Source organism: Asterias amurensis, chromosome 9 (assembly GCF_032118995.1).
Source record: "Asterias amurensis chromosome 9, ASM3211899v1".
NCBI lineage: Eukaryota > Metazoa > Echinodermata > Asteroidea > Forcipulatida > Asteriidae > Asterias > Asterias amurensis.
Window position 1 is genome coordinate 7469105 of NC_092656.1, and position 15205 is coordinate 7484309.

Below are 15205 nucleotides of genomic sequence, written 5' to 3' on the forward strand. Positions count from 1 at the left end.
AGGCTGGTGTCAAGTTTTATTTCACACAGTGAGAACTTGTCGGAAGTCCAGATACAGACCTCTCATTGAGGCGCAGGAACATTTTGTTCAATTCATATTCAAGTTTGAAAGGGTCAGTATTGTCATAAACCATACAGAGCAATATTTTTTGTCGACTTCCTTTTTATCATCTTCACCTGAGATCTCGAAGCTGCCCTGAGAGATACTCACAAGTATGTACATTGTATAGCTATCAATTGTATTACGTTCAATGAAGCTCATATATATTTTAATATTTGTCAATGCAATTGTATTCTTTATTCACTTTAATAAATCCCAACTTCACACAACATAAGCCATGCTTTATGTTGACAATTAGTACGCTCTATTTCTTTAAAAACTTTGGATACTCATCAAGTTCGGTGCATGTTTATTGCATTATAGGTATACACGTAACGATGTCGTTAACTGCACGTAACGATGTCGTTAACTGCATGTCGTTAAAAGCTTGCTTTATGTTCAGAAAATGTCAGAGAACTATTTTCATATAAAGCGGGCTGTTAATTTTTGAAATATTGAGGCACTTGTTTTAAATTAATGTAAAACGAAGGCAAATCGTGAAATCTGACACTTTATGTATTTTTGCTTACTATTCTTATTCTCTTTTTGGTTTTTGGTTGCATTCTTTATAAGTACGGTTATTGTTATTATCATGGAAATAAGGACTGCAACACAACGACAGGAAATCTGTCACTGGAGTCAAGGCCAATCCGGTGAATTTTTCAGAATTTGTTGTATTCTGAAGAAGCAAAAACAAAAATTTAATTAAACATAGTATCCCAAGGAAAATCAATTCAAGCTGAAACTGCGGTTAAAAATAAACAAAAATCAAGTCTTAAAGCCACTGGACACTATTGGTAGTTGTCAAAGACCAGTCTTCACACTTGGTGTATCACAACATATGCATCAAATATAAAATAAGATGTGTGCTTTCAGATGCTTGACTTCAAGACATCACAATCTAGTTCCAAGTTCTCGATATCAAATTCGCTTATCACATCGTTTTATACTATCAACCTCTCCCCATTATTCGTTACCAAGTAAGATTTTATGCCAATAATTATTTTGAGTAATTACCAATAGTGTCTACTGCCTTTAAAGCGTTTTATAATAATTATAGATTGGTATGAAATTATTGATTTATATTGCGCCCTCTCCGGGACCAGCCTGTTTGAGGGGCTCATACAAAATACCACACTAAGTAATTCACACCAGGAAAAGTTAGTGTAAAATGCATACTGTTTTTGAACTTTTAAGTTGTTAAAACAACTTATAAACGAAACCTACTATAAAGAAAAACGACACGACAGGTTTTTTAAACAAGCCTGCCATTAAACATCCACAGTCTGACCATTATTTCGGACAAGTGACACAACCGCACACAAATCCCACATTGCCCAGGTTTACATCATCGTTCGACAGCCAATGAACACCAAACGTTCGAAAGTCACAAAATATTACCACTTTCACCACTTAATGATAACGGAGTATGTATAACATTTAATACGCAGTAAATAAAATTAGTATACTCGTTTTGAAAATGATTGATTTTCACACAAAGCTTACCATGATATCACCGTGCTGCACTGCCACGAATTCCGGTCCAAACCACCCTTCTGGTTGATCGATGTCACATCTCTGCTTCTCGGTGTTTGATCACAAAACCTGACCAATGTTCGTCGTTTCCGCTTGCATTTTCTCACATAACTAAAATTCATACGAATCACTGAAGTACGTGGCCATCTATACGAAACTTGTCTTCAATTCCAAATTTCACCATTAAGTACGGAACTCATTGAGTTTCCGAGACAGTTATCTCAGAAAGGTGAAATACAGAGATGTCTTTCCGCGGTATTCGCATTAAAATGCGCTCTAAAAATACATTTGAGTTCCATACGGACCATACACCTGCAAACTTGTTAGATCATGGGATGGTGTTTTAAAAAGTTACAAGGATGTGCACAGAGTACACAACCAACTTGTCTTTAGTAAAAACTAATGGTCATTGAGGCCCAGCTGTGAAACCGAAAACCTGCCCTGGGGAGACTCCCTGCTGTTTCAAGTATAGTAATCTAAACACCCTGCTGTTTGTAAACAAATGATATCTGGTGAAGGCGTGAGCTCGTCCATGGCCCATCCGATAAAGTAATCACTACAAGGGAACTCAACATGGGACGAGAAACCTGGTCCTGGACGGGCGTCGTCCGATGGCTGTCCAGGATGAGTTTTGACAAGTAAGAAGTCTTTCCCTGATATCCTATTTTGGAAAAACGTCTTTCCCTAATATTCTGTCTTCCTAAGACGTCTTAATTCCCTGCAGCCGATTTCACGAAACGCTAGGATTAATCCTATCTCGAGTTAGGACGAGTAACTCGTCCTAACTTAGGATTAATCTTAAGGTCTGCATCGACAGTGCAGGGCTGGGGCTGGAGTTTGGTGAAATCGACGGCTGATATCTTATTATTTGAAAGATGTCTTTCCCTGATATTCTATCTTGGAATGCATATCCGACTGCATATCCGAACTGTCTTAGTAAAAAAAAATGCTTATACTTCCTTACGACTCTTAACCAAAAAGGCATTTATGAATGGCAATAAAAGGGTAGTGACTCTTTCTTAAACTGCCATTTAAAACCTTGCAGGGTCGTGGCCGTGGGGTAAAGGCCCATGCCGAAGACGAGGGCCTTTATCGCACGGCCACGACCCTTATTTTAATTGGTCAGGTTCTTACCTTTTTGCTTTTATTGTTATGCACATTGAGGAATCTGTGACAGTCCTAATGTGCCTTTATTACTATGGAGACAGTATGTACCTTTAATATTGCCCTGATGATTGCACTTTTGGTAATGTCACTAAACTCGGCTCCATCGGTACTGTCTGGTACACTCCATACATATATTTCCTTGTAAATGTTTTATTTTGCTCATAGAATCATGGTTCGTTGAACACAAGAGAGTGGTTGTGGCGACAACAAACTTTTATCCTTTTGAATTGCATCATTGAGTTATTAAATCATTCTTCTCACGTAGCTAGTAGGGTCAAAGCGTCAGGCCAGTAACAATATTTTGCACGCACACCACGTAGTTTTGGTTGGAAGAAGTTTGTCAACAGCCATTTCTAGTATCTTTGGAAATAAAGTCAGAAATGAATAAGTCTGCATGTTTAAACCTAAAAAAATAAAAAAATAAAAAAATGAAGTTGATGCCTGAATTGATTTTTACAAATGTCTTTTTACTCATGATGACCGTCGGAAACTAAGGGTCTCGCATCTGCATAAAATGATGATGTCCAGGGTCTGGGGGATGGAATGTTTTTTATTTTTATTTTGCTTGTTTCCTCTCCCAAAGTGACCACAAAACGTCTCGAATGGATAACAATTGTATCTTTTGACATAATTTGTTCAGCAATAGTTGTGGGGCCCATTTACTGTGCAAGAATGGATCACGATCTTTCAACGTATGAACCCATGCATGTACTCCCGTGTGATTAGAAGCATACATAAAGTGTCCAGACCAGGAGTTGAACCTACACTCTGGTGTCCTTGCATTAATTATTTTCTGATGACTCAGGCAACTATCAGAAATTGAGTTGGCTTTTAGACTGATGTGTTGGACTTACTTACAAGTAGTTCAATGCAAATACTTATGCTGGTGATCTCATGCTGTCAGCATCAACATGATTAAAAGCAGTGGACACTATTGATAATTACTCAACATAGTTATAGCATAAAACCTTACTTGGTAACGAGTAATGGAGAGCTGTTGATGGTATAAAACATTGTGAAAAACGGCTCCCTCTGAAATAACGTAGTTTTCGAGAAAGAAGTAATTCTCCACGAATTTGATATCAACAACAACAACAACAACAACAACAACAACAACAACAACAACAACAACAACAACAACAACAACAACAACAACAACAACAACAACAACAACAACAACAACAACAACAACAACAGCAACAGCAACAGCAACAGCAACAGCAACAGCAACAGCAACAGCAACAGCAACAGCAACAGCAACAGCAACAGCAACAGCAACAGCAACAGCAACAGCAACAGCAACAGCAACAGCAACAGCAACAGCAACAGCAACAGCAACAGCAACAGCAACAGCAACAGCAACAGCAACAGCAACAGCAACAGCAACAGCAACAGCAACAGCAACAGCAACAGCAACAGCAACAGCAACAGCAACAGCAACAGCAACAGCAACAGCAACAGCAACAGCAACAGCAACAGCAACAGCAACAGCAACAGCAACAACAATAGAAGAAGAAGAAGAAGAAGAAGAAGAAGAAGAAGAAGAAGAAGAAGAAGAAGAAGAAGAAGAAGAAGATCAAAGATTAAGTGGTAGAGAGTTCCAGATGCGTGGCGCGGCTGAAGAAAAAGACCTGTCACCCCATGAAGCAGTTCAGAAATAAAGTGAGGAGCCTTGCCATTAGGAGCTATGTGGACAATGAGCATCAGCTTGAAGATGATTCGTTGAGAGATAGGGAGCCAGTGTAGTTGTTTCAGAATGGGGGGGGGGGGGGGGGGGTGCTAGAACAGGATTTTCTAGACAGTGTCACAATGCGGGCAGCATTTTGGAGCCGTTGAGGTCGGGAAATCTGGTTGTTAGGAAGACTGTAGAGAAGAGCATTGCCGTTGTCAAGACGAGAAGTAAGAAATGCTTGAATTACCTTTTCAGTGGCACTTTTGTCCAAGTACTTGCGAATCTTACCTATATTCCTGATGTGATATGATGATAAACGAACAATGTTATTGATGTGTGGCTGAAATGTCATCGATGAATCAAAAATAACCCCTAAGTTCCGAGCTTGCAGCGAGGAAGCTATCCGAGCATCACCGATGGAGATGTATGGCACTGAAACCTTAGTTAACTGTTAGAAATAGAAGGAACTCTGTCTTATCATCATTTAACTTCAGGAATTTTTGTTGTTTCCAACGTCGAATCTCTTGGATGCATTTCTCAAGTCTTGCAATAGATGCATTGGCGTTTTCTTGAGAAGTTTTAAACGTGATATATAGCTGAGTGTCGTCTGCGTACACACGGTAATTTAGATTAAATTTTAGGATGATGTCACGACTCGGTAAAGTGTACAGCGTAAACCACTGCGGGCCGAGTACCGACCCCTGTGGCACAGAGTAGTTCAAAGCAACAGGGTTCGGATATCGCGGTGCCAATACATACATGCTGAGTTCTATTGTAGAGATACGATTTGCACCATGCTAGGGCTGTGTCCTCTATGCCAAGATGATTCTGGAGCCGAGAGAGAAGGATGTTGTGATCAACAGTGTCAAAAGTAGCACTCAAGTCTAGCAGGACTAGTGCTGTAAGGTTACCATTGTCCATTGCAGAGAGAATATCGTTGCTCACACGGACTAGTGCAGCCTCGGTCCCATGGAAAGGCTTGTATGCTGACTGAAACACGTCGGACAGGTTGAAAGTATGAATGTGATCAGAAATACGTGATGAAACTACTCGTTCGATGACTTTTCCAAGATATTTTAAGTTTGCAACCGGTCTGTAGGTTTTGAATACCTCCTTGTCCAGGTTTGGTTTCTTGATGAGCGGCCTGATGTAGGAAACTTTGAGGCTATCGGGGAAACAACCGGAACTAAGAGATTCGTTTACAACCTTAGTGATGTAGGGTACAAATATATCAATGTTTTTGCTTTATCATGGATGTTGACACTGGGTCCAGCTCACAGGATTTTGAAGGAGATTTCATAATAACCCTTTGAATCTCAGCAACAGTCGCAGGCTCAAACAAAGATAGTCTACACTCTGGTTGAAGATGTGGCAATGTCTGCGGCACATTGTAAGGGACTGATTAAAATGATGAGCGGATGTCTTAAATTTTGGTGACAAAGAATTTCTGGAACTCATTTGCTAAGTCCTGGTCCTTGTAAGTGGATGGAAGGACAGGGGTTTTGGGTTTGAGGTCTCGAAATCAAGCATATGAAAGCACACAACTTCGTCTGACAAGGGTGATTTTTCTTCCATTATTATCTCACAACTTTGATGACCAATTAAGTTAAAATTTTCACAGGTTTGTTATTTTGTGCATATGGATATGTTGAGATACGCCAATGAGAAGACTGGTCTTTGACAATTACCAAAGCGTCCAGTGTCTTTAAGTTCCAACAACTTTGTCTTCTCCTGTTTTCAAAAACAGCCACAATACAAACGACGTGCAGATTACGTTTGTACAGTTTTTTTTATGAAATTACAATTATCTTGTTATTTGAATGTTAATTACTCAATAATTAAACACGTTTATCTCGGAAACGCGGAAACGTGGGCGGTCACTTTAAACTTCCGCAAGTAAGCAATCAGAAGGGCAAAAAAGGAAACAATGTGACGCCGAACATTCTGAGGAACTCATTTCCATTGCGTTCCGCCATATGAATCTGTGCCAGCGTAAACAGTACTATGAACTCGGCATCACGCCAATCAGTAGATAAGCACGTATAGAAGTCATATAATAGAGTAAACGACGAAATTCTCACTGATGTGCCCTAATGTGCCTTTGTGCTGTATGTAGGCGCTGGGCAACATGCGTCGCCATGAATTTGTAAAATTTTCAACTTAACGTTTTGAACCAGTGAAGGTCATTTGTTGTTGTCAAACTATGTGTTGCGTTTAAAGCTTTTGCAAGACCTCTCCGATGAGGTATACATTGTTGGAAAAACTTCTGTACTTCATGAGTTATGATTTTTTCAAATAATAAACTTTGAATTGGTGTAGTTCAACAACTGACATAAAAACTTTTGTATCATCTACTTGTTACCAGCCAAACTTGTTTCTCTTCGCTGCCAGGCCCATGTAGACACAAATTGATTGTCTTATTTTCAATGTACCTGTAGGCCTGCATAAGGTGCGTTCGTTTAGCTTCCCTAGGTCGACCCCGGTGTGTGGCGTTTTTTTTTTCCAGGACGAACGTGGGTAATTATCTGCACACGTTCGTCCTGGAAAAAACACACCGCCACACACCGGGGTCGACCCGGGGAAGCTAAACGAACGCACCCAATGATATCACGCGATAGTGCAGAAGGCGATGTGTTCACATGCATGCACAGTTTCAACTTAATGCAAGCTTCGGAACTATGCTTTTTCTTGCGACAATCGACTCGGAGAAGAAGATGAAAACAACAACAAAGAGTTTTTCGGACTGTTGCCCGAAGACCTATCTGGAATTAACTGTTTGTAGAGATCGGCCCCTGGTACCATATCATCAGAATGGCCACATTGTCTTTTATACTCATTACGTAATACCTGCTAATGATTTATTGGAAAATAGGTCATGATGGGGGAAGATTTTACCTGGTTAGTCCGCTGCCACAAAGCATCCCAAAAGTCCCTCATTGACCTGGTGTGAATTTTGTTATAATAATTTAAAGGCAGTGGACACTATTGGTAATTAACATAATTTTTAGCACAAAGCCTTACTTGGTAACGAGTAATGGGGAGAGGTTGATAAAATAAAACATTGTGAGAAACGGCTCCCTCTGAAGTCACGTAGTTTTCGAGAAAGAAGTATTTTTCCACGAATTTGATATCGAGACCTCAGATTTAAAATTTAAGGTTACGAAATCAAGCATCAGAAAACACAATACTTCGTGTGGCAAGGGTATTTTTTTCTGTCATAGTTATCTCGCAACTTCAACGACCAATTGAGCTAAAATTTTCACAGGTTTGTTATTTTATGCATATGTCGAGATTCACCAAGTGAGAAGACTGGTCTTTGATATTTACTAACAGCGCCAGTGTCTTTAAGTAAAGTGCACCCCGTGCTCTTATCACCCCAAACTTTGTATCCTATTGTTTTGTAGCCTTCCGATGCAGCCGTTCTTGTGTTCATCCATTGTGGCAATTACTATATGGGTCAAGGGACCGCCGAGGAATTATCTCCAGTCCCAGCAGCGGTCATCGGTGACGTCATCGTTGTCACTATGAACTACCGCCTTGGAGCTCTGGGATTTCTTTCGACGGGTAAGCCAAAAGAAGCTTCGGTCGTGCGTTAAAGACAAATTTTAGCCCGATATTGCAGGAGATTCTGTGTCCCCCCCCCCCCCGGAGATTTTGTCCCCCATATGCGAACCGTATGCAAACTACTTCTGATAGCGCCCTCTTTTGATTCATCCTCCTCCGGCACATGTTAATAGGGAGATTTCGATTTCGGGACGGTAGCACACATGACGGAAGGTAGCATAACACGGTGGTTCTCACATTTGCGCAACCAACCAAGCGTGTCAAAGAGTACGCTCTACTTGCACTGCATACAAGTCTTCTGGGTGTCTCCATGCATGCCAGCTCCACGTAATAACATATACATTTCGTCTTCCCTTTTTGTTCACACCACCACTGAGTGCATGCTTGGTTGGAATTGCACCACGTGAGAAAGTAGGTAAAATACGCCACTCGCTGCTAAGTGGCCTCATCTTCCCTGGAAAAAAATACGCTTAGAATTTGTTGCCGTTCTGTGTGCCAACCGTCCCGAAATCGAAAGCTCCGGGGACATAATCTCCGGCGGACAAAACTACCTGGGACACCGATGCATACTTTCTGCGAATGTTTATGCAAAGCGAATTAATGACGTCAATGTAGAGCTGTTTTCGCTGCAAATGTTTCGCAGGAGCTCAGCACAGTCGAATTCTTCTTAGTTGTTCGTTGCGAATCTCGGACGTCGAAGTTCGCTTTCGCATGCACAGAACTGGTCTTTTTGCCTACTTAAAAAAAGTACGATTTTAGGAATTTAAAATCGGTGCTGTATGAAATGTTGAGTTGCCACATATGGAGTGTTAAGTCCCATCCCTTTATCAGCTCGCGAACCACCATTTGAATGTCCATAACCCTGGGCGGGGTCCACAACTAGGCTACCGCTTTGGTGGCGTGTAGAATGATACGTTGGTGGTGGGATGGCGGAGGGACTCGACTAGTCGCACCTTGCGGCACTAGTCACAGATGTCTGATTGTGTTATGTAAGTAAATTATGTTGTCGTGAATAGTTGTGAGCGACACAATTGGTTCACCAAACAGGTAGTAGCGACTATTGTTTATAGTAGTTGAAAAACTGTAGTCGCGACTCGACTAATGATTTAATAGTCGCGACTACGACACTGGTCGCACTGGTGGCCCAGTCCTATGTGTTTAATAGACCCAAATCAACCGGAAGCAAACACAAAGCAAATCGAAACATGTTATTACGAAGGACATTGTTTCCTTTTCAGACGATGACGTCATTCCTGGTAACTTTGGTATGTTAGATCAACAGCTTGCTTTGAAGTGGGTCAAAGACAATATCCAAGGTAATATAATTTAATCGTTTGCCATTTATGTTAATTTTACTAACGTATTTGATTATGACGAACACTCTCTTGTGCTCTTAGTTTTTGTGATGTGGTATAATAAATGCGTCCATTAGAGAAACTTTGGAGTCACACTGTGTCTTTGTTTAGTTCAATATTTTGCAACCGATTTTACTAAATAGTTCTTTTTTTATATTTTGATCCATTTGCGGATAGATTTACTGATATCATGAGTAACACTTGGAAAGGTAGTAAGTATACAGTGGCCTTTGAAGGCACTGGACACCATTGGTAATTGTCAGAGACCAGTTCTCACTGAATTTCAACATATGCATACATAACAAACCTGTTAAAACTTGAACTCAATTGGTCGTCGAAGTTGCGAGAGAATAATGGAAGACAAAACACCCTTGTCGCACAATTTGAGTGTTTTCAGATGCAGTGAATTTAATACCTCAGCTGAAGTCTCAAATTCAATTCAAATATATTATTGAGAAGTTAATTCCTTTTTTTAAACTACGTTACTTCAGATGGAGCCAATTCTCGCAATGTTTTATACTATCAACAGCTCTCCATTGCTCGTAATCAAGTAAGTTTTTAAGCTAACAATTATTTTGAGTAACTACCAAAAGTGTCCAGTGCCTTTATGGTCTGTATACGTTTGGTTTCCTACATCAATGTTTAATTACACCATTAAACTAATCCATGGTCGCGTTTGTTTTTGCTTTCATGTTTTGTGTTAAACAACAAAAAGCTTTCGGTGGTGATGCTGAGCGAGTTGCCATCTTTGGGGGGAGTACTGGATCTGCAAGTGTGGATCTCCAAATGTTGTCCCCAGGAAGTGCTGGGCTGTTCCGCGGTGCCATCATGGAGGTTGGTGGCGAGTGGCGAGTGGCGACGGTCGATTGTTATATCGAGGGGGGGGGGGGGGGGGGGGGTCGCGCACCTTCTCCATGAATAGGGGACGTTATACAATTTGAACACCCTTCCGCATACCTTGTGTTTGGTACGCTAAAAAAAATGTATATATATATACAACTGGCCATCGTAATTCTTCGATGCCAATTATGATGCTTATCTTTCCAACGCCCCACCCTTGCCAATCAAACGTGTTGGTTGGTTTAAGCATGGAGGAAGGAAGAGAAGGAGTTCGAACAAAGGGACTTCAAAAGTCGAACCCGTGGTACCGCGGTAATCACCCACATGCCTTACACAACAATGGGCGGAGACCTGATAAAATGTGTGGCCACTCGTGGCCACCAAAACGAAAAACACAATTAAGTTGAAAAAAATGTAAAAAATATGCTATGATATTTCCATGAAGACACCAAAAAACGGTAATGAAGAAGTGTATATTCACAATTCTTGTCTCCAATGATTCAACTTTACACGAAGGCAACAGGGCAGAGTGGCGGTACCACGCCTCTGTACAAAGAAATTTAATCACGCTAACTAATCGGCCGTCCTGCAGGAGGTCACCTATCTTTTTCCACTGGTCAGACAGGGGCATTGTCCGGGTTTTCTTTTGTTACTCTGCGGTTTGGCGGGCCGTTCATACTCCTTTCTTCCTTCCTCCATTAAGGGAGCCAGTAACAGTGGAACCTTCCCGTATTGTATGGGGACCTTTAAGACGCTAGGTGGCAGCATACTTGCCAGGTAAATCCTTTATTCTGGGTAATCTGCACACACTCAGAACTATACACCCTCACTTAACAGCCATTTTGAGATAAAGTGTACACAATACAATGACACTTTGAGGTTTTGGTAAACGGTGCACTCCTACGGTGTCCACTATACCTCAAAAGGCTAATTGTAACGTATTTAAAATAATCTTTCTTTTCACCTTCCCCTTTTTAACGCAAGAGCGGTAACGTGCATAGCCCATGGGCAACTATTGACTCTAAAAAGGCCCGGAAGGTTGCTTTTGCTCTCGGCAAACTACTCGGCTGCAAGCGAGACACATCTGAGGAGTTACTGGAGTGTCTTCAGAAGGTTGAGGATATCGACTCCATCATTAAAGGCCAACACAAAGGGGTAAGTTTCCACTAGAAAATACTGTGTAATTTGGCAAAGTTCCTGACTGTTTAAATTCACGCACGGGGAACAAAGTTCCCAACTAACAATGAGTACGAGTCCATCTTGCAGTCCATCTATACGCAGTTACGGCATATCCTCAAGGACTGTAAGAACTACCCATACTTCCAGGACGCTAGGTGGCAGCAGACTTGTTTACCAGAGTCACCTGGAAATATATTTTTTCAAACATTTTTATGACAATAAAACATGTTTTTATAAATAAATAGATAAATAATTTATTCATTTATAATGCGCCCATGCCATAAAATGTACACTAGCGCATAACAAAATAATTATAAAAATATAACATTTTACAACAGGAAAATATACAGCAATCCAAACAAACTGAAAATACAAGAACCTTACAGGACAATCCGAAGAGTTAAAATTGCAAAACATGTTTTATTTTAATTTTAGTAGTTGTTTGTCATGATTTATTAAAAAAAAAAAAAACCATGATAAAGTTGTTTGCGGGGTGACTCCGCCTACCCCCATTGTGACGTCAATCACGTAAGTCCAAGTCGTGAGTTTTCGGAAAAAAAATCTTGCAAAAAAAATCCGACGATGCTGGCCAGCTGTACTGCTGCTGGATGCAGCAAAACAACTGAAGACGGGGTCAGTTTGCAGCTGTTTTCTACAGATCCCAAGTATAGGCGGTTGTGGGCCGCGAAAGTCAGACTCACAAGAGCCAAAGTGTTACGGTCCGACGTCTGTGCGGCACCATAATGTAGCCCGAGCCCTAAATGTAGCCCGGACCAGACGTCTTTTTTAGCGCTGTGCAGCGAACACTTCGAGCCGTCGTGCTTCGAATCCAGAATACTTCACACATTTGACATGAAGAGAAAAGTTATTCTAAAACATGACGCCATCCCAACAGTTTGTCAACCTAGTGGGAAGTCGAAGAAGGTACTTCAAACCTTGAAAGACGTGACGAATCTAGAGGAGCATTTTGCCAAACGTGAAATAAAATCGGGTAAGTTTGAACTTTGAGGGCATGTTTTTGGCTTGCGCCAAGCGGCACGATTTTTAGATTGGCACTGCATGCGATTCACCGGGTATAAATCCGAGTTGACCGTCCGCTCAGCAGCCGTAGTGCGTGCAGTCTGCTCCGTGACCGTAGTTCTGTACGTAGGCATCATACCGATCAGGTACCCAGACGAAGTGTACGGGGCCAGACTACAAATTTTCTCTTCAAATATCGCGCCTCGATTGACGTCACCAACAGCGCCTCTTCGGGTCGGGGCCTACTTTAGAAACTGGATGGGCTTCAATCATCTGGGCTTAATGACAACAAGATGGAAGTTCTTCGTGTAGCTGCCCAATTCAAACCATGTAAAGAGCTCTCCCCGATCAACATATAGTGGTCAGGTCACGTCTTCAACATCAGTGCGTGACCTGGGTATTATCATTGACAAGAATCTGAACATGCGTCGTCACATCAACATAGTCTGCCAAAACACCTCCCTGGCTCTGAGAAGGATTGGAAAGATTCGTTCCTTCTTAAACAAAACTACAACTGAAACCCTGATTCACGCATTTGTCACATCTCTTCTAGATAACTGCAACAGTCTCCTGTATGGCATTCCTGATAAGGACCTTTCTAAACTCCAAAAACTACAAAATTCAGCAGCACGGCTCATTGCTAGACCAAAGAAGCACAACCACATCACCCCCATTCTACAAAAACTCCACAGGCTTCCTGTCAATTCATGCACTCAGTACAAAGTCCTGCTCCTCACGTTCAATGCTGGCCTTTGTCTATCTCCTCATTACATTTCCGAACTAATAACGCCATACACCCCGACAAGGTCACTCAAATCCTCTTCACAGCTCCTCCTACAAGTTCCCCCATACTGAACAAAAACGTACGGTAAAAGAACCTTTGCTTTCAGCGCACCCGCCCTTTGGAACTCTCTTCCTGCTGCCAATCGTTCTCAGATAAACCCGGGACCTCTTCAAATTACATCTCAAAACCCACCTGTTCACTCAATCTTTTTTTGTAATCTTATATTGTTAAGTTTATTTGTTGCTTTCTCTTGTATAAATTTGTTTATTTGTTTGTTTTGAAAAGCGCATAGAGAGTACTTGGAATACTGAATTGCACTATGGAAGTAATTCTTACTATTATTATTATTACTCTTAAGTTTGTAAATAAAATAGTGACACAAGCTTTATTTTGACAAAGTACAACTTCCAAGTGACTTTAAGCAAGGTGAAATGGCTTCTATGTGCAATGGATTTGTTCACCTCTCCATCGTCGTCTGCCTACTGCAGTTCGTTTTACTACCTGCTACACAATTGAAGGTGGGGTTTGAAAGCCTAGACTTTATATATCCCGTAGGACACTTGATGGTGCAATCTGATGGATTTTTCAGCTAGAATGGCCTGGATTCTGTGTACTCTTGCAGTATTTTCAGTGGTCAAGATTTCAACGTATCGGACAGCCATGTAAACGCCAGTTGGTTGCGTGCACAGTACGAAAAGATTTCACGCAACCCTGGGGCCTTATTCATGAAGCCCTCGTAAATTGGTCAATTACGTGGCTCTAAGTAAGACTTTAGTAAGACTTTAGTAAGCTCTAACGTGTTATTCACGAAGCATTTGTATCGCTTTACTACCGCGTTACTTACTAAACCTCTCGTAACGCCTTCTTAAGCGGGAACGCGCTGAACAGTCATGGATTTGTTATGTAATTCACTGGAGCGTGATCTCATTGTCCGAGTACGAGTACGAGTACTCATACAGTGACTGGACTGGCTACGGCAATTTAGAAGATATTTGTCACCCTGCAAACATGGAGAGCCAGACTAAAGCACGGAGGAAGACCGTTGTCCCGTAACGCGAAGAGGAGGCGAAGACCGGAAGACGAATTTCTCGCCTACTGAGATAGTGAATTTAGTTGACCTTGTTGAGTTGATTTGGTAGGTGCTTAATAACAAATTTTCAGATGTTGTAACGCTGTTGAAAGGCCGACACCTGGGCAAATCGCGGAGAATCAACTGTGTAGGAAAAGTCCTCAGAACTACCAAAGTGGTTCATCACAAATGGGATGACATTCAGAGATTTCGCAAGCTTTCACACGACGCAAACATACAATGAGAGTACAAAATATAGTTGGTTACCCCTAAACTAAAAATATAAAATAAATAAGTAAACGAAGTAAATAAACGAAGTAAATAAAGTAAACGAAGTAAATACTACAGAGCAACTCGTTCGCACCTTTGTAACCTCCCGACTTGACATGGGAAACTCTCTCCTCTAAGGACTGCATAATAAATTTACCGCATGTCTCGCCTTCAAAATATTACCGTCAGAATTGCAACCCGGTCCAACACTAGAGTCACATCACACCTATCCTACAAGATCTACATTGGCTACTCATTAAGGATAGAATCATCTTCAAGATCGTTGTGTATGTATATCGCTCATCAAAAAGCACTTTATCACCATATCTCTCAGAAGGACTCCAACCCCATACTTCCAACCGCCAGTCTATATGCGACCTAATAACAAACATCTTTTAAGGAAACCTCTGGCCAAAACATCATGGGGTGAAAGATCAACTACTTCTGCTGCTCCTTCATTATGAAACGACTTGCCGGATCATGTTAAACTTTCTCCATCAATAGCTTTGTTCAAAACTTCCCTCAAGCCTCATCTAATGAGCACTTCATAACTTTTTCCCGTTTATTGTGTCACTGCGCCATGGGTATATTTAGATGGATACCCGCGCATTATACATGCCCGCTATTATCATTACTATTAACTAAATAAA

At 41.2% G+C, this 15205-nt stretch overlaps 1 protein-coding gene across 1 annotated transcript in view; it reads left to right on the top strand.

Moving 5' to 3' along the window:
- The window catches only part of LOC139941733 (acetylcholinesterase-like), a 30126-nt gene that overhangs the window by 1968 nt on the left and 12953 nt on the right, over nt 1-15205 (top strand). Inside the window, exons 2-5 of the mRNA XM_071938349.1 lie at nt 7879-8038; nt 9277-9354; nt 10109-10227; nt 11218-11388. Of these exons, the coding sequence (XP_071794450.1) occupies nt 7879-8038; nt 9277-9354; nt 10109-10227; nt 11218-11388 (528 nt within the window). The remainder of the gene's footprint in view (nt 1-7878; nt 8039-9276; nt 9355-10108; nt 10228-11217; nt 11389-15205) is intronic.